A 19,851-nucleotide genomic window follows, 5' to 3' on the forward strand; every position below is an offset into this window, starting at 1 on the left:
TCTCTCCTTATTGATACTTGTATGTAATACTCTGCAGAACTATTGACGGTAAATTTTCAGGCATAGTAACAGTATATCCTTAAACACTTCAGCATGTACCTCTAGGAGCAACAGTGTTTGCTTATAACCATAATACTATTTGCTGCTGCTGCTGCTAAGTTGTTTCAGTCGTGTCCGATTCTGTGCGACCCCATAGACAGCAGCCCACCAGGCTCCCCCGTCCCTGGGGTTCTCCGGGCAAGGACACTGGAGTGGGTTGCCATTTCCTTCTCCAATGCATGAAAGTGAAAAGTGAAAGTGAAGTCGCTCAGTCGTGTCTGACTCTTAGCGACCCCATTGCCTTCTCCGAATACTATTTGCTAATAACCGTAATATTATTATCTTATATAACCATAATACTGTTATTACATGCAAGAAACTTCATATTGATAGGATATTCTCACCTAATGTTCAGAACACTAAATGCCTTATTCTTAATAGTCTGTCAGGAAAAGATTCACTCTGTCATCCATCCCCACGGTTGGCAATTCTCTCTTTAAGACATTGAGACACTTTGAGAAGTCTGATGAAAGCTCTAGGTTCTATCTTCAGAAAAATATCCATCAAGACACTTCTACAAGCCACCAATGCATACATCTTAGATCTCTCCAGGGTGTCCACAGACTCTGGGTTGTTAAGTGCTTTTAATCTTTTATCTAAATTCTCCTCTTTTGTATGCATACAGTTTAAGACCACAGCACTCAGAAAAGGTTAAAAACAATTTTTTCTTTACTTTCCAACATTATGTTTTGTGTTCATGAAGCTTCATTTTAAGGAACTCGAAGTTTCAAGGAACACGGGGATGGGTAGGTCAAAGATCACATGATCCCCAAATCTAAGAAAGGAAAACAGAATCACAAATACACCTGAGAGCTGTTCTGTCATAGCACCTAGTAGAGGACTCCATGATTAGAAGACCCAGAATGTTTCCAAACTTGAGATTCCGCAAGAGCAGGTGCTCATAAACCCACACTTGCTTTCTTGGTAACTTATTTTTAAAACCATATACCTGTAGCATTCCATCAGAGTTGGCACAAGATTTATGGACCTAATACGTAAGATAGAATTTGCTGGCAGTTAGTGAGATTGTTAGTTTCATCAACAAAACTGCCCAATTTGGTTACAGTTCTAGGACTAGGAAGTGGAAGCAGGGAGGCGGATACACGCTGGCAATTTAGGGGAATGTTGAATGTCCTTAATTGAAAGGCCAGCTGAAACTGCCAGGGTCACGTTGAACCGTGGGCTCTATTTTGTCAACTGTTAACTTGCAAAGACAAAAATCAGCAGACCATACATACACCAGCATATGCGAGCTTGTTGGTATTCTTCTCCACAAACAGACCGAAGAAAATGAGAGCTGTTTCTAGCTCGATGAGAAAAATGTACAAGTTTGGCTAAAAGATGGGCATAAAGTCCCAACATATCCCTCATACAGTGGTCCAGCACAAATTCTAATCCCCATTTCCCCCCATAATCTATCAAATGCCTCAAAATCACTTTCTATAAAATTTTTATTTTTTAAAATCATATAACTTGCTAATTAATGATTCTCTTATATAATTTTTGAAAGGAAGGGTGACAAAAAACTACTGAAAGCCTCTGGCAGGCCTATGGATTTATAGAAGTCTTACAGAGCCTTGAAAGGCTAGGGATTTACAGGATGCTGCTGCTGCTACTAAGTCGCTCCAGTCGTGTCCGACTGTGCGACCCCACAGACGGCAGCCCACCAGGCTCCCCCATCCCTGGGATTCTCCAGGCAAGAACACTGGAGTGGGTTGCCATTTCCTTCTCCAATGCATGAAAGTGAAAAGTCAAAGTGAAGACGCTCAGTCGTGTCCTATTCTCAGTGACCCCATGGACTGCAGCCTACCAGGCTGCTCCATCCATGGGATTTTCCAGGCAAGAGTACTGGAGTGGGGTGCCATTGCCTTCTCCAATAATCAGAGCTAATTGTGCAAGATAAACTTCGTATCTACCTGCTCTAACTGTCACTGTGAAAAAGTGGTTTTTTCTTGAATTTAGGTGGATAATTATTGAACTCATTGATTTTAGCTTAGGATATCCTGCTTTAAAAGTTTACCACCATAAAACAGTGCAGATAATGAGTATCTGCCAAATGCTACTCCTCTTCCTTGACTCATCCCTGGTGACCAGACCCCATCATATTATGCCAAACTGACACCCTTCTCCTTTTTAAATCAATTTTTATTTATTTTTAATCAAATTTAATTTTTTCCTTACTTTTTTAATCAAAATAGTCGAGAGAAATCAACATGATTAGTCATTAGCAAAATGCAAATTAAAACACAATGACATACTTCCTTACATCTATTCAGTTCAGTTCAGTTGCTCAGTCATGTCCGACTCTTTGAGACCCCATGAACTGCAGCATGCCAGGCTTCCCTGTCCATCACCAACTCCCGGAGTTCACCCAAACTCATGTCCATTTGTGTCGGTGATGCCATCCAACCATCTCATCCTCCATCGTCCCCTTCTCCTCCCGCCCTCAATCTTTCCCAGCATCAGGGTCTTTTCAAATGAATCAGCTCTTCACATCAGGTGGCCAAAGTATTGGAGTTTCAGCTTCAACATCAGTCCTTCCAATGAATACCCAGGACTGATCTCCTTTAGGATGGACTGGTTGGATCTCCTTGTAGTCCAACAATGGCTATAATCACAAAGATAGAAAATAACAAATGTGGGCCAGGATGTAGAGAAACCAGAACCTTCATTCATTGCTGGTGAGAATATAAAGTTAGCACAGATACTTTGGAAAACACCTTGACAGTTTCTTTAAAAGTTAAACATAAATTTACAATAGGATCCAGCAATTCCATACCTAGGTACACACTTGTGTGTGTGCTAAGTCGCTTCAGTCGTGTCCAACTCTCTGCAACCCCATGAACTGTAGCCCACCGGGCTTCTCTGTCCATGGGATTCTCCAGACAAGAATACTGGAGTGGGTTGCCATGCGCTCCTCCAGGGGATCTCCCCGACTCAGGGATCAAACCCACGTCTCTTCTGTCTCCTGCATTGGCAGGGGGTTCTTTATCGTTAGCACCACCTGGGAAACCCAGGTACGCACTTAAGAGAAATGAAAACATATGTCTACACAAAGATTTGCACATGAATACTCTCTACAGTACTATCTATAATAGTGAGAATTGGAAAGAATTCTGACATCCATCAATTGGTGAATGGATAACAAAATTTGTTTTATTTACACAATGGAGTACTATCCATCAGTGAAAAGAACAAAATATGGAAGGCAGATGAATCTCAAAAACATTATGCCACATAAAAGCAGGTAGGCACATAAGATCATATAGTGTATGATTCCACTTATATGAAATATCCAATAAAGGCAAACCTATAGATAAAGTAAGCTAGTAGTTTTCTGTGTCTGAAGGTAAGAAAGGACGTTAGCCATAAACGGGCATGAGGGATCTTATTGGGGTAATGTAAATGCTCTAATACTAATTTATAGTATGATGATGATGGTTGTATAACTTTTTAAGTTTACTTGAAATCATTCAACTGGTTGGGTCGGTTTTATGACATGTAAGTTATAACTCAAGAAAATTATTAAAAGTACACTAGAGCTTCTTCGACCTTGAGAAAAATTTATAGCTTTAGAATTTTAGCATAGTCTTGGTGTTCCCTCTGATTCTAAGAGTGTAAGTTGTGTGGACACAGAAGGATGCTTCAGGCATAAGTTTACCCTGACTTCTGGCGTCCATTTCTGTACCTAATGTACTTGAAAGAGTCTACTCCATCCTAACAAAAGGTAAAAGGATGAAAAGACTGAAAAATCAACAACTGTCTTGGATCTATAAGGGAGGTGATGACCCAGAGCAAACCACCGTTCCCAAGATTGAAGAGAGAGATGAATACAAAGAGTCACAGCTTACCAGAGCAGAGGCTCGCAGGTGAAACACCCCACAGACACCAGTGTGAGGGTTGGAATATCTGAACAGGAACTGACAGATTGCTGGAGGCTCAATGTAGCAAAGAGTAGACAAGCCTGAGCATGCAGGCAATGCAACGCAATAATTTGTCAACAATGTAGACAAGTCTAAGAGTTAAAAATTCTAGAAAGACCAGGAGGAGGGTAAGCCTTACAATAGTGTGTGAAATTTACCTCCAAGAACTTGACCAGGTACCCACAGTAAACATCAGAGAACAACTCCCTTGTGCTTCCCGCAGGGGGAGGGGGAAAAGAACCATTTTGAAATACTCCAGAGTATTCTTTACTCTCTAGTGGTAAAGAATCCACCTGGGTCAGGAAGATCCCCTGGAGGAGGGCATCACTACCCACTCCAGTATTCTTGCCTGGAGAATTCCCTGGATAGAGGAGACTTGTGGGCTACAGCCCATGGGGCTGCAAAGAGTTGGACAATATTGAGCGATTGTACACACACACACATCCCTCAGGAGAAGATAGTTCAGTTCAGTCGCTCAGTCGTGTCCGACTCTTCGAGATCCCATGAACTGCAGCATGCCAGGCCTCCCTGTCCATCACCAACTCCCAGAGTTCAAACTCACATCCATCAACCAGAGCCTAATCTGCCAGGGTATTAGCATGGCCTAACTGAGCTGGGAGAAGGGAAACTGACAACTCCAGTTGACTCTACCCTTCTATGTGGGAAAAGAGAAATACCCAGCCCACTTCAGTCATGCTGTTCCACCTAAGATGGGAGAAAAAAACTCAGAAAAACTTATGAAGTTCACAGTCTAGGGGCACAGGCTCACCAAAAGGCTGAGACCTAATCATAGGACTACAGAATGCTTCTCTTCTCCCCCCAACTTACCACCACATTATTAAGGTCCTATTTACAGCAATTCCTTTTACTTGGTACATCATGTCCTTCTATCAAGAAAAAAAAAAATCACAAAGCATGCTAAAAGGCAGAAATACAATCTGAAGTTTAAGAGCATCAGGACCAGATACAGCAGGATGCTGGAATTCTCAGATCAGGAATTTAAAACAGCTATGGTTAATATTCTAAAGGCTCTGATAAAACAGATTAAATGTGCAATATGTGCATATAGGGGCTTCCCTGGAGGCACTGGTGGTAGAGAGCCCGCCTGCTAATGAGAAGACATAGGAGACATGGGTTTGATTCCTGGTTCAGGAAGATCACCTGGAGTGGGGCAGGGCAACCCACTCCAGTATTCTTGTCTGGAGAATCTCATGGACAGAGGACCCTGGAGGACTACAGTCCATAGGGTCACAAAGAGTTGGACACAATTGAAGTGACTTAGTGTCACTTACACACACACACACACACACACACACATGCACATAGATGGAAATCTTAAGAAAGAATCAAAAAGAAATGCTAGAGATCAAAAACAGGATAATATAAATAAAGAATGCCTTTGTTGGACTTAATAGTAAACTGCTCACAGCTTAAGGAAAAAGACTCTGAACTTGGGGCTACCTCAGTATAAACCTACAAAACTGAAAGACAAGGAGAGCAAAGGCAGAAAATACAGAACCCACCATGAGACAAATATAAAAGATGTAATGAGAACACCAGAAGAAGAAAGAGATACAAAAAATATGTAAAACAATAATGGCTGAGAATTTCCACAAATTAATGTCAGACACCAAACCACAGATCCAGGAAGTTCAGAGAACATTAAGAAGGATAAATGTAAACCAAACAAAAGAAGCAAAGAAGCCCTATACCTAGATATACAATTTTCTAAGTACAGAAAGTAAAAGATACAGAAAAAAATTCTGAAAGAAGCCACAGGGGAAAACCTTACCTATAGAGAAACAAGATTAGAATTATATTCAGCTTCTCCTGAGAAACCGTGGAAGCTAGAAGAGTGTAGAGTGATATGTTTAATGTTGCTGAGAGAAAAAAACCCACTAACCTAGAATTCTGTGCCCTGTGAAATTATCCTTGAAAAGTGAAGGAGAAAGAAATACTTTCTCAGACAAACAAAAACTGAGGGAATTTGTTGCCAGTAAGCCTGTCTTGCAAGAAATGTTAAAAGTTCTTTACAGAGAAGGAAAGAATATGGGTCAGAAATTGGATCTGCATAAAAAGGAAGAGCACTGAAGAAGGAACAAGTTAATGAAACTTAGTTTTCTTATTAATTGATCTAACAGATAACAGTTTGTTCAAAAATAATGTAACAATGTATTCAATAATATATATGTGTGCCTATGTATGCTTCTATAACTGAGATGAATGACAGAAATGATACAAGTAAAAGGAAGGAGGAAATAGGAATATTTTATTACTATAAGGTATGCCCATATCATGCTATAGTGTAAATGTATGTGCTTGCTAGTGCTAAGTCACTCAGTCGTGTCCGACTGTGACCCTATGGATGGTAGCCTGCCAGGCTCCTCTATCCATGTGGATTCTCCAGGCAAGAATATTGGAGTGGGTTGCCATGTCCTTCTCCAGGTGTAAATGTATAGTTGTAAACATATGTTGAAAACTCTAGTTCAGTTAATTTCAGCTCAGTTGTGTCCGACTCTTTGCGACCCCATGAATCGAAGCACGCCAGGCCTCCCTGTCCATCACCAACTCCCGGAGTTCACCCAAACTCACGTCCATCCAGTCGGCGATGCCATCCAGCCATCTCATCGTCTGTTGTCCCCCTTTCCTCCTGCCCCCAGTCCCTCCCAGCATCAGAGTCTTTTCCAATGAGTCAACTCTTCGAATGAGGTGGCCAAAGTATTGGAGTTTCAGCTTTAGCATCAGTCCTTCCAATGAACACCCAGGACTGATTTCCTTTAGGATGGACTGGTTGGATCTCCTTGCAGCTACTAAAAAAGCTGTTTAAAAAACTGAATAAATATACTAAGAAAGGAGGGAGATAGAATCATATAAAATGCTCAATTAAAGCAACAGAAGGCAGAAAAAGTGGAAGTCATAAATAGGAATAAGGGCAAGAAACAAAACAGTAACCAATATGGTAGAGGTTAATCCAGCTGTGCCAACAGTCATGTTGAACATCAATGCTTTAAATATACTAGTTAAAAGACAGAGGTCAGTGGATCTGAATACAAGATCCTATCACATGTTATCTACAAGAAACCCACTTTAAATATATTAACTCAAATAAATAAATATATTTGAGTGGGTTAATTAATATATTAACCCACTCAAATAGATTAACGGTAAATAAATGGAAAAAAATACTATGTTAATACCAATTAAAAATAAAGCAGGAATAGCTATATTTCACACAAACAGACTTCAGAGCAAGGAAATTCATCAGAAATAAAGAATAAATAAAGAATAATGATGATGATATAATAATAAATAATAATGATAAGGGGGTTAATTCTCCAAGAAGACATAATAATCCTTAACACATATGTACCAGACAACAGAGTATCAAACTATATGAGGCGACAACTGATAAAACTTTAAGGAGAAATAGATGAACCACTATCATGTTTGGAAATTTCAACATCTTTCTATCAGAAGTAGACAGATCTGCTGCTGCTGCTGCTGCTGCTGCTAAGTCGCTTCAGTCGTGTCCGACTCTGTGCGACCCCAGAGACGGCAGCCCACCAGGCTCCCCCGTCCCTGGGATTCTCCAGGCAAGAACACTGGAGTGGGTTGCCATTTCCTTCTCCAATGCATGAAAGTGAAAAGGGAAACTGAAGTCGCTCAGTCGTGTCCGACTCTCAGAGACCCCATGGACTGCAGCCTACCAGTTTCCTCCGTCCATGGGATTTTCCAGGCAAGAGTACTGGAGTGGGGTGCCAGTGCTTTCTCCGTAGACAGATCTAGAAGACAAAAAGTGAGTAAGGACATAGTTGAACTCAACCACATATCAATTGGATATAATCAACATCTATTACATACCTTCATCCAACAATAGAAAATATATTCTTCTCAAGCTCACATGGGACATTCACCAAGATAGGCCACATTCTGGCTCATAAAATACACCTTAATAAATTTAAAAGAATAGCATTCATAGAATGTCTGCTCTCAGACCACAGTGGAATTAAATTAGAAATCAGTAACAAAGATTACTGGAAAATCCCCAAATACATGGAGATTGCACAATATACTTCTAAATAACACATGAATTAAAGAGGAAATCTCAAGAGGAATTTAAAAAATATTTTGAACTAAATGAGAATACAACTTAAAATTTGTGTAATACAGTAAAAGCAGTGCTTAGACAGAAATTTATAGCATTTCATCGATTTATCAGAAAAATGTAAAATCAATTTACTTTCCATCTTAGGAAACTAGAAGAGAAAGAGCACATTAACCCACAGTAAGCAATAGAAAAGAAATAAGTAGTAGAGGAGAAATCAATGAAATTGAAAATAGGAAATCAAGAGAGAAAATCAAGGAAACAAAAAGCTGGTTCTGTGAAAAAAATCAAGAAAAATCAGTAAGACTCTAGACAGGCTAACTAAAAAAAAAGTAGAGAAAGGGCATAAATTACTATCAGAAATAAATCAAAGAAGGAAAATCACTACAGAGCTCACAGACATTAAAAGGATACTAAAGGAATACTATGAAAAATTCTATGCTGACAAATTTGATAACCAAGATGAAATGGACCAATTCCTTGAAGACATAAACTGTCAAAACTCAGTAAGAAAAAATAGAAAATCTGAATATGCTTATATCTATTAAAGACATTGAAGCAATAACCTTCCCAGGCAGAAAGCAATAGGCCCAGATGGGTTCACTGGTGAATTTTATCAAACATTTAAGGAAGAACTTATACCAATTCTCTACAATTTCTTTCAGAGGTTAAAAGGTGAAGGCTGCTACTGCTGCTAAGTCACTTCAGTCGTGTCCGACTCTGCGAGACCCCATAGACGGAAGCCCACCAGGCTCCGCCGTCCCTGGGGTTCTCCAGGCAAGAACACTGGAGTGGGTTGCCATTTCCTTCTCCAATGCATGAAAGTGAAAAGTGAAAGTGAAGTCGCTCAGTCGTGTCCGACTCTTAGCGACTCCATGGACTGCAGCCTACCAGGCTCCTCCGTCCATGGGATTTCCCAGGCAAGAGTGCTAGAGTGGGGTGCCATTGCCTTCTCCAAAAGGTGAAGGAAGTCTTCCTAATTCATTCTATGAGGTCGGCATTACCCTAATACCAAAGCCAGACGAAGAGATTACAAGAGATATACAGATAAATACATTTCATGAACACAGATTCATAAATCCTCAGCTAAATATTAGCAAATAAAAGAATAATACACCACATCTAAGAAGAATTTATTCCAGGCATACAAGGCTAGTTCAACATTCAGAAATCAATGTATCCATCACATCAACAGGCTAAATAAAAAATCATATGATCATGTCAATACATTCAGAAAAAGCTTTTGACAAAATTCAATACCCATTCATGATAAAAAGTCTTAGTAAACTAGGAAAAGATAGGAACTTCCTCAACTTAATAAAAAAAATCTACAAAAAACCTGTAGGTAACATCATATTTAATGACAGAAGCTCAAAGCTTTCCCACTAAGATCAGGTACAAGGCAAGGATTCTCCTCTCACCACTCCTTTCAACATAATACTGAAAGTACTAGCTAATGCATTAAGACAAGAAAAGGAAATAAAAGGTATAGAGATTGAGGAGGAAAAAATGAGACTCTCTTCATTCACATATGAGTCAATTTCCTATGTAGGCAATCTAAAAGAATTGACCAAAAAGAAAAGAAAGTCCTGGAACTAATAAAGATTATAGGAAGATTGTAAGATACAAGGTTAATATACAAAACTTGATTGCTGTCCTATATACTAGCAATGAACAAGTAGAAATTGAAATTAGATTTGGTGCAATCCCAATCAAAACCACAGGTTATTTTGTGGATATCAACAAAGTGATTCTAAAGTTTACACAGGGATGGATAAACAGAGCACAGAGGACTTTTAGGACAGTGAAAAAACTCTGTGTAATACTATAATGATGGGTGCATGCCTTTATATATTTGTCCAAACCCATAAATGTACTGGCTTTCCTGGTGGCTCAGTGATTAAAGAACCCATCTGCCAATGCAGGAGATGTGGGTTCGATCCCTGGGCTGGGAAGGCCCCCCAGAGAAGGCAATGGCAGCCCACTCCAGTGTTCACCTGGAGGATTCCATGGACAGAGGAGCCTGGTGGGGTCACGTGGGTCACGAAAGAGCCAGACACAACTTAGAGACTAAACAATAACAGAATGTACAACACCAACAGTGAACTGTAATGGGAACTGTGGACTTTGGGTGATTATGATGTTATTAATACACTGTCGGTGTAGCAGCTGCAACAATGGTTACTACTCTGGTGGGGGAATGCCAATAATGGGAAAGCTATGCCTGTGTTGGGGCAGGGAATATATTGGAATTCTGTATCTTTCTCTCAGTTTTGTTGTGAACTTAAAATTGCTCTAAAAAATTAAAATCTTGAAAAAAGAGGAACACTTAAAAAAGGTTAATTTTTCTTTCTCATGGGGGAGAGGGGACATAAAGAATTATTTTGTAGCTAAATTAAAATTTAAGAAAATTAATACTGAACACAGGCCCAATTTTAGACTTACTTCAAGAAAACCTTATAGAGAAAGCCAAAGGACATGTAAAACTGAATTACTCTGATAACATTTTTAAGCTGTAAATTCAAATAATTTCAATGTCTTCTTGGCTGTTGCCAATAGGATTTTCTTTGACTAAGACAGTAAAGGATGGCTGGTCTATGCCCACCAAGGGAAAGGCAAGCCAGTGAGAGAAAGCAGGCATCACAGACATGGGTGCTCTTCTGCTACTGGTACTGGAAAAATCAAACAGAATTATAACCCTGAGACCACACAAAACTGGGGAAAATTTGCTAAGGGATATTAGGTTTGCACACACACACAAATGAGATGAGTTCTTTGTTTGCCTGAATAATTTAGAAAACATTTAAGAGAACATGAGTTTGAAATCTTATAGTTTGTTTTTTGTATACCGATAAACAATAAATAACATTATAAAGCTAAAAAAAAAATAATGTTAAAGTGGTTAAAAAAAATAAAAACATTTTTACCCACTCACCCTGGGAGCTCCAGAATGTTAACTATATGAGTTAACTTTTAGTCACAGCTTTGTCTTCTTACTTTTCTGTTGATCAGATTCTAAAGGGAAATAAGTGATGTGTGTACAATTTGCTGCTGCTGCTAAGTCGCTTCAGTCGTGTCCGACTCTGTGTGACCCCATTGATGGCAGCCCACCAGGCTACAATTTGTTGGTATAGCCTAATTGGGAATGTAAGAAATTTTATTCTAACACTGGGTTTGATCCTGGTTTTTCTTCTTCATTTGCATGCAGGACTGTTACCGCATATAAGCAGTTCCTTTAAAAATTCATCTATTGTCAAGCATGGAGTGGTGAGTCCAACATTTCTCACTGATTGTTTACGTGTAGAGTTTAAATGACTGCAGGCTGCTTTGTCGTTATTAATTAGAAAACAAACAAACTGGAGCGGAATGAAGTTGTTAATATATTCATTCACGGAACATTTATTTTTGAGTGCTTATTATACATTTAGCTTTCTTCTAGGTGATGGAGATATAAGATTACCAACAGGAGTTGTGAGATGATGATTCTCTGCTTCTTTCACAGTCATGAATTTTCCCTCTTTCCCATGTGTGACAATAACTATACATTACTACATCGACAGTTAAAAACAAAAGCAGCTCTTCTCTGCTTGAAAACTTTCAAATAATACAGAGAAACAGAGACAAAGTAAAAGTTACCTGAAACCCTTCCCCTCCTCCCAGGGATGAACCACCATTAATATTTTAGTGATCTTCCTTAGATATCTCTCTCTATACTTATGTGTACATAAAGATGCTCCCAGGGGGCCTCCCTGGTGGCTCCGTGGTAAAGAAAACAGCAGTCGATGCAGGAGACATGGGTTCCATCCTTGAGGCGGGAAGACCCCACATGCCGCAGAGCAACTGAGGCTTTGTGCCACAACTTCTGAGCCTGTGCTCTAGAACCTGGGAGCTGCAACCACTGGAGCCCTCCTTCCCAGAGCTGGTGCTCCTCAACAAGAGAAGTCAGGGCAATGAGAGGCTTGGCACCACAACTAGAGAGGAGACCCTGCTCACCACAACTGGAGCAAAGCCCACGCAGCAACGAAGGCCCAGCACAGCCAAAACAATTAAGAAGTTTTTTAAAGATGTACACAGTCATACACACAGAATACACTGATGGGATCCACTGTCCTCTGTAATCTGCTTTAATCACTTAAGGTTTTCATGGACCTCTTTCACTGTTAACATAATCATTATTTTAATATATACATAATATTCTATTCACTGGATGTATCATTTTAAAAATATGCCATATTGCTGGGCATTTAGGCTTTTCAAATTTGTAACTTACAAATTCTGTGGGAACCAGTAAATTTGAATGTAAATTTTTTATAATTGTGCAATCATCATCTCAGAGTACTTTCCTATAGGCAGAATTATTGGGTCAGAAGGCATACTTATTTTAAATTCTGATTTATGGCCAAATTGCCTTTTAGAACATTGGTTTTATGAAACAGCAGCTCACAAGAGTGCCTGTTTTCCTATATTTTATCTAATGCTGGCTTTTAAAATAATTTTAATATTTTCTAGTTTGATAAAAATAGTTCAATTTTCTTTTGATTTTCATTTCTTTATCATTGAGGTTGAGCATCTTCTGTTTACTAGTTATTCATACTCTTTTCTTGAATTATAGTCAGTTCTCATTATTCACGGTAGTTATCTTTTTTAAAGTGTCTACTAACATGACTCAGGGAATACGGAACTATTGCTCCTAAGAGAAATACAGGGTCTCTTTCTTGTGAGCCTCTGGTCATACGATTTTCACCAACTGATCAATACCTAAGTTTGTGTTTCTGTTTAACAGCACCTTATTTGACGTATATTGTTGGTTCATTAACATTGATCCTACAGCACTATAACTTGTGCCTGCTGCTGCTGCTGTGTCGCTTCAGTCGTGTCCGACTCTGTGCGACCCCATAGACGGCAGCCCACCAGGCTCCTCTGTCCATGGGATTTTCCAGGCAAGAACACTGGAGTGGGTTGCCATCACCTTCTCCAAACTTGTTAGATAAGCTAAACAAAGCTTATCTAACAATCGTATTTTCTCTGTAAGGCACGTCAGCCTTCTCGCACTTAGCAACACTAAGCAGCACGTCAGCTCTGCACCTGGGGGCCGTTTAGAACAGGGAGGTCATTAACAAAAGGCACGAAAAGCCAGAAGGTGTGGCACTAGATAGGCTGCAAAAGGGTCACTTGTTTACAGAACCAGAACTGAAACAAGAAGGCAGAGCGTGCTCTTGTCGGGCCTCCACCAAGAACATGCATGCCGAGTGACTCCAACTGTTTGCCACTTTGGGCATGTCCTTGAATGATCTCAAAAGCACTGTAAGCATTGATTTGGAATGGAATCCATGAGCAATGACGATCGATCGTATTCACTTCCTTTGACCACCTTTCTATTGGGGTGTTTAGCTTTTTCCTAACTACTTTGTATAAGCTATTTGCATATAAGGATAGTTATGTTATATTTGCATATAAGGATAGTTATGTTATATTTGCATATAAGGATAGGTGTCCAATTTTATAAATATTTTCTCCAATTTTGTCTTTTCATTTTAGTATTAGTATTTTGCTATGGTGGCTTTTGACAGCAGTATCAAAGTGCCTTTTGAATGGGGAGGACAACAGTGGAAAAAGAATGTGATTAAATTTCTATTGTTGTGAAATTGGTTGATATTTGTTTTCATCTCTTCTTCATAGGCACACCAAATTCTGTCTGGGGATTTTCCTCCAGCACGTCCTCCTCCAGGTTATGAAAGACCATGTAAGTCTGATCCGAAACTACCACTTTACATCCACATTTTGCTTTTAATTATGATCTTTATCAGATATTTTCATACCTTCCAGAGTCTGAAGCCATTTAAGGCCTTTTGCATTTCTGCCTCCTTCCTCCCATCACACACTTTATTACTTCATTGTACATACCTCTCCCTGGAGAAGGGAATGGCAATCCACTCCCGTGCTCTTGCCTGGAGAATCCCATGGACGGAGGAGCTTGGCAGGCTACAGACCATGGGGTCGAAAAGAGTCGGACACGACTGAGCGACTAACACACACACACAAACCTCTCCTAAGCTAAATGGAAGGATGGTAGGATGCAGACATAAAAACAGAATTCCCACAGAGCCACTTGACAGCGGCAGCTCCAAAAAAGACTACATGTGAGAAGGTTGTGCTGGAGGCAGAAGTTGCGGATGAGGGAAAGTGGGTAGTGTGTGTGTGAAGCAGGCAGTGTGTACGGCTGCTGCTGCTAAGTCACTTCAGTCGTGTCCGAGTCTGTGCGACCCTGTGGACTGCAGCCCACCAGGCTCCGCCGTCCCTGGGATTCTCCAGACAAGAACACTGGAGTGGGTTGCCATTTCCTTCTCCAATGCATGAAAGTGAAAGGTGAAAGTGAAGTCGCTCAGTTGTGTCCGACTCTGTGTGACCCCATAGATGGCAGCCCACCAGGCTCCTCCGTCCATGGGATTTTCCAGGCAAGAGTAACTGGAGTGTGTTGCCATTGCCTTCTCCTAGTGTATATGGAACTATTGATTAAAAAATGGTTTAGGAGTACAGTTCATCTATTCCTACTGTAATAGACTTTACCATGGGTACCTAGCCCACTAGCAGTCTGTCTCTCTACGCTAGATGCGAGAATTAAAAAGCCAGCACCGAAGAGCCTGATGAAGTACAGTCTTCTAAGGAGAGAGCTCCTGAAACACGTAAGAATCTTTTTGCTTGTCACCCAACAGTGGCTCCTTGGGAGTGTCAACAATTCTGCATAGTGTATCCTCCAGGGTGGAGGTGTATATATGTTTAGAGTCGGTGTGAAGGTAATCCAACATTTACAGTCATGTGACACATAGAAACAACTCTGGAAACAGACTGTTTTGATAAGCAGTCTTCCCAAAAGTATCGTGAACATTTCTTGTGTTGGTCTCTTATTTTGGAAACAAGCCTCAAAGAGGCATAGAGGGACTGGAACTTCTCTTGTACCGTCTAAATGCTCATCAGTGACGGCAGGGATCTGCTGGATTCCACCTCGTGTGAAAAAGGCAATAAGTTCTCAGACTGTCCTTCCCTTTGGGGGACCCACCCACCCAGGTCATGTGCCCATCCTGCCACCCGCTATATACTGGCCCTGCTCCCCCTGACATGGGTCTCTAGAGCCCAGGCTTTGTCTTGCCTGCTCAGACTTTCTCCAAACCAGTAATTTTAAGCAGGAGGTGACAATGGGATTCTTCCGCTATCACAGGAGTTCTAGCAGACACTTCTAGAGAAAGAATAAAAACTGGTTTCTACAAGCACCCTACTGACTTTACTTCATTTAATATAAAAGTTACAGGGACTTCCCTGGTGGTACAGCGCTCCTAGTGTACAGGGCACAGGTTCCATACCTGGTTAGGGAACTAAGATCCAAATGCCTCACAGTGCGGCCTTAAAAAAAAAAAGTTATAATGACTTTTGCTATCTTATTACTTTTGCTCATTAAAATTTCTCTTTAAATTGACTTTAAAAAATGTGGCCTCACCCTAAGTAATTATATTTATAGCACCATCAGTTTGGTATGCTAGTTATGTATATTAGGAAAAAAAAAAACTCTGACCATTAAAATAAAAAATGTTATTCAAGTACTACCTAACATTATCACAAGAACTACCAGTACAGACAGTATAGAGATATCACTTGGGAAAATGCTAGTCTATGGGCACCAACTAGCTTATCTGATACATTTAGCTAACGGGACAGGGTTAAACAGCCCACTTGGTTCCCAGGTAACTAGAATGGTGGTATTCCAGAAATGGCATATTTGTCTTTTTTTTTTTTGCCTTAGGACTCGGTAACTTTCCTAGCTCAGGAGGGCAGAGCTGTGGTAAGCTGTGGAAAGAATTATTCCGGGGCATTTGAAGCTGGGCAGTCCACTGAATGTCGTATTATGCAGATAGCCAGGGACCTCCCTTCACTGAAGGGTTGGTGCAGGCTTCTAGGAAGGGTAGCTGATTTCCTGAAAGTGTGTTTACTGCGAGCGGGCCTCCTGGGAGTTGCCTGGGAGAATCATTAACTATTGTTAAATAAATAAGTCCCTCTCGCTGCACAGAGTTGTACTCGTTCCAAGCCATTCCACTGCCAGTGTCCGCAGCTGTTCGGGGGGGACAGTTGTCTGTCTCTTCGAGGGGCTTCCCCGCCCTCCCTCCCCTAAAGTGAATGTTCTATACTCACAGTAGCCTCTTTTAAGTCAACAATTCCCGACAAATTAATGACATTACATCCTGCTCTTGTTTTTATGGTGCAACAAGAAGCTGAAAGTACAACACACACGGGCACACCCCACACAATTAACACGGGCTCCTTGTTTGGGAAGCCTTGGGCCTAAAATTCTGAATAAAAGAAATCACCATTTTTAACTTATATAATAAAGCAAAATCAATTTTTATATTATGATCTTCATCCGTAGCATTAAGGACTGAATGAAAATTTCAACCATCATTAACGATATTTTCACTTTAAAAAGTATTTGCTTGGTAGCCATCTTCTAAATATTTATATTTCTGGGTTCTATCTTCAAGAAGTTCATGCTGTAACACTGGAAAGTAGAGAAATCCACACCCAGGGCTATCTGGACTAAAAGGATGGTAGGGAAGACAGGGGAAATACTCTTACCGCTAAAGGATGATTAAAGGGCAGCAGCAGCAGCAGCAGTGAACGGGTGCCGTTATTGATTCCAGGAGATCAATGATTCGGTTATTGATTCTAAGAGTTCTTGCCCCCTTTTCCTCTCCTGCTTATTGATCTGGCCTTCCTGACACAGACACGATATATGAAATAGACAAATTAAAGGAGATGGAAGAAAATGCTGGAACAATCCCAATTTCTGCTCGTCATCGATGTCTTGGCAATTTAATTCCCAACTGTGCAAAAACTAACCTTAGCGGATGGGCGAGTGCTGACAACTGGGCCATTTTTTTTTTTCCCCAGTTTCGTGAACCAAGTGATTCTATAAGCAAGACTAGTTCATCTGGAGGCTCAGAAGCTGATCAAGTCGTTTATACTCGGAAAGGACCATTCTCGTCATTCGTTTAGCTGAGTTGGAAAGCGAAGCCACAAAGTTGGCGGCTCTGAGCCTGCTTTATTAACGACTTGGAGGTATGAGTGGGCCCGGAAAGACACGGACCTAGGCAGGTTGGTTTTCTTGGGCATTTACCGGACATCAAAAGCCTTCATCCCTCAATTTGTTTTTTCTCTCAAACTGGAAGAGGGGAAGAGGGGACCAAAGTTATCATTATACTGATCATTAAACTTTTCTGTAAAGACTTGGAAGCAGGCTTCTCTGCAAGAACCACAGAAATGGTGGTGTGGCCCCGACAGCTGTCGGCTCTAGAGTCCAAGGAGCCAGTGCCGTCCATCTGGGCGCCCCAGGCGGGGAAGGGCGCAAGGGCGTGAGAAAGGCTCTTTTGTATTCAGAGCAATCGTCGCCAGAGCCGCAGCCTCGTACAGCAAGCCTCGCACAACCAGCTTCCTTCCCCGCGAGGGGCCGCGGAGAAGCAAGTTGGCGGGAGGGGGCGGCTGGCGGCGTTGCGGGGGCGAGATCTGGGGGCAGAGCGAATCGCGGCCTTTCTCGTCCCTGCAGAGCGGCCTCGCGTCCCACAAGCCCCGCCCACATCCCGCCCCGCCCACATCTCAGCCCCAGCCCCGCCCCACCGCGGTCTTCCTCTCGGAGTTCCTCGGGCTGAGTTCCGCCTCTCTCTCGCCTCTCCTCCTCTCCAGGTCAGCCCCCTCCCTCCACGATCCTCCTCCTCCTCCGTGCAGAGATCCGTCGCCTTCTCCGGCTCCTCCTCCTCCAGTTCTACGACCCTCCTCCACTGCATTCCCAACGCCCCCTCTGGCCCCACCCGGGCTCGATGTGCCAGTCCCTCACCCCGCCCCGCACTGCCCACGACCCCGCCGCCCCAGCCTGTGCCTCTGCCGAGCGCCCTAGAGGGAGGTCACCCCTGCGGAGACACTATGCGGGGGAAGCCATCGCCGCTGTCCTGGGAGCCAAGGGCCCCGGCGACTGCTGTCCCACCGAGGGGAAAGCTGAATCTCGTGTGGTTATGGAAGTAGCTGCCCCGTACCCCTCTTCCTCCGCACCCCCCTAGCCTGCTCTCTGCCTGTTGCCGGGTTTACTCCCGTTTAGCAAACAGACCTTCTCCACATGGTTTCTGTTAAATAGAAAAGGCAATTAAAAGTCGTACCACCACCTCTACCTCGTCCCTCTCCCAACCCTTCCCAAACCTCCTAGTGGTTATTTTTGTTCTTTAGCCCAGGTTAGGCTAAGTACTATCCCCGAAAGCCTTCTGGTCTGATTCCCAGGATCCCTTCGTATGGTTTCCATTAAGGGAGCCAAACTGCTTTAAAACTGCTGCCTTGGAGCCACTCAGAAACCTCCAGGATTTTTGCCTTGGCCAGCTTCATGGAGAAGCTCTTGAGCAGAGGGAGGTAAAGGCCTCTGTTGAATGTCGACTTAAAGAATGCTTATGCTGCTGCTAAGTCGCTTCAGTCGTGTCCGACTTTGTGCGACCCCATAGACAGCAGCCCACCAGGCTCCTCTGTCCCTGGGATTCTCCAGGCAAGAATACTGGAGTGGGTTGCCATTTCCTTCTCCAGATTTAAAGAATATTCACAATTTAAAAATTGAGTGTTATATTTTATTTGGTGGGCAATGTAAAGACTTCAGGCTCAGGAGACAGCATGTCAAGTGACACAGTGAGAATTGCTCAGAAGAGGCGAGGGAAGGAGCCAGGTTATACGAAGTTTTATAGCAAAGGGCAGTAGTCTAACTATCAAATGATTATTGTTAATTAAAGAAAACCAGATATCCCAAGTTAAGGAATTTAGTGCTTTTCTATGATGGGAAGATGCATGAATCTGTTGTTACTGTTCAGTTGCAAAGTCATGTCCAACTCTGAGACCCGGTAGACTGCAGCACGCCAGGCTAACCTTTCACTATCTCCCAGAGTTTGTTCACATTCATGTCCATTGAGTTGATGATGCCATCCAACCATCTCATCCTCTGACACTCCTTCTCCTCTTGCCCTCAATCTTTCGCAGCATCAGGGTCATCTCCAGTGAGTCAGCTCTTCACATCAGGTGGCCAAAGAATTGGAGCTTCAGTTTTAGGATCAGTCCCTCCAAAGAATATTCAGTGTTGATTTCCTTTAGGATTGATTAGTTTGATCTCCTTGCTGTCCAAGAGACTCTCGGTTCTTTTCCAGTGTGCGTGAGTGTTAAGTCGCTTCAGTCATGTCTGACTCTCTGCGACCCTTTGGACTGTAGCCCACCAGGCTCCTCTGTCCATGGGGATTCTCAGGGCAAAAATATTGGAGTGGGTTGCCATGCCCTCCTTCAGGGGATCTTCCTGACCCAGGGACCCAACATGCATCTCTTCTATCTCTTGCATTGACAGGCAGTTTTTACCACTAGCATCCAGCACCACAATTCAGAAGCATCATTTCTTCAGTGGTTAGCCTTCTTTATGGTACATCTCTCGCAACTGTACAGGCCTACTAGAAAAACCATAACTTTGACTATATGGACTTTTGTTGGCAAAGTGATGTCTCTGCCTTTTAATATGCTGTCTGGGTTGGTCATAGCTTTTCTTCCAAGGAGCAAGTGTCTTTTCATTTCCTGGCTGCAGTCACTGTCCGAAGTAATTTTGGAGTCCAGGAAAATAAAGTCTGCCACTGTTTCCACTATTTCTCCTTCTGTTTGCCATGAAGTGATGGG

At 42.0% G+C, this 19,851-nt stretch overlaps 1 protein-coding gene across 1 annotated transcript in view; it reads left to right on the forward strand.

Moving 5' to 3' along the window:
• The window catches only part of C17H4orf51 (chromosome 17 C4orf51 homolog), a 49,323-nt gene that overhangs the window by 14,025 nt on the left and 15,447 nt on the right, over positions 1–19,851 (forward strand). The window contains exons 3-6 of the mRNA XM_005906558.2: positions 11,336–11,394; positions 13,807–13,870; positions 14,737–14,810; positions 17,065–17,232. Of these exons, the coding sequence (XP_005906620.1) occupies positions 11,336–11,394; positions 13,807–13,870; positions 14,737–14,810; positions 17,065–17,169 (302 nt within the window). The 3' untranslated portion in view covers positions 17,170–17,232. The remainder of the gene's footprint in view (positions 1–11,335; positions 11,395–13,806; positions 13,871–14,736; positions 14,811–17,064; positions 17,233–19,851) is intronic.

The sequence above is a fragment of the Bos mutus genome, chromosome 17 (assembly GCF_027580195.1).
Source record: "Bos mutus isolate GX-2022 chromosome 17, NWIPB_WYAK_1.1, whole genome shotgun sequence".
In the NCBI taxonomy this organism is placed as follows: domain Eukaryota; kingdom Metazoa; phylum Chordata; class Mammalia; order Artiodactyla; family Bovidae; genus Bos; species Bos mutus.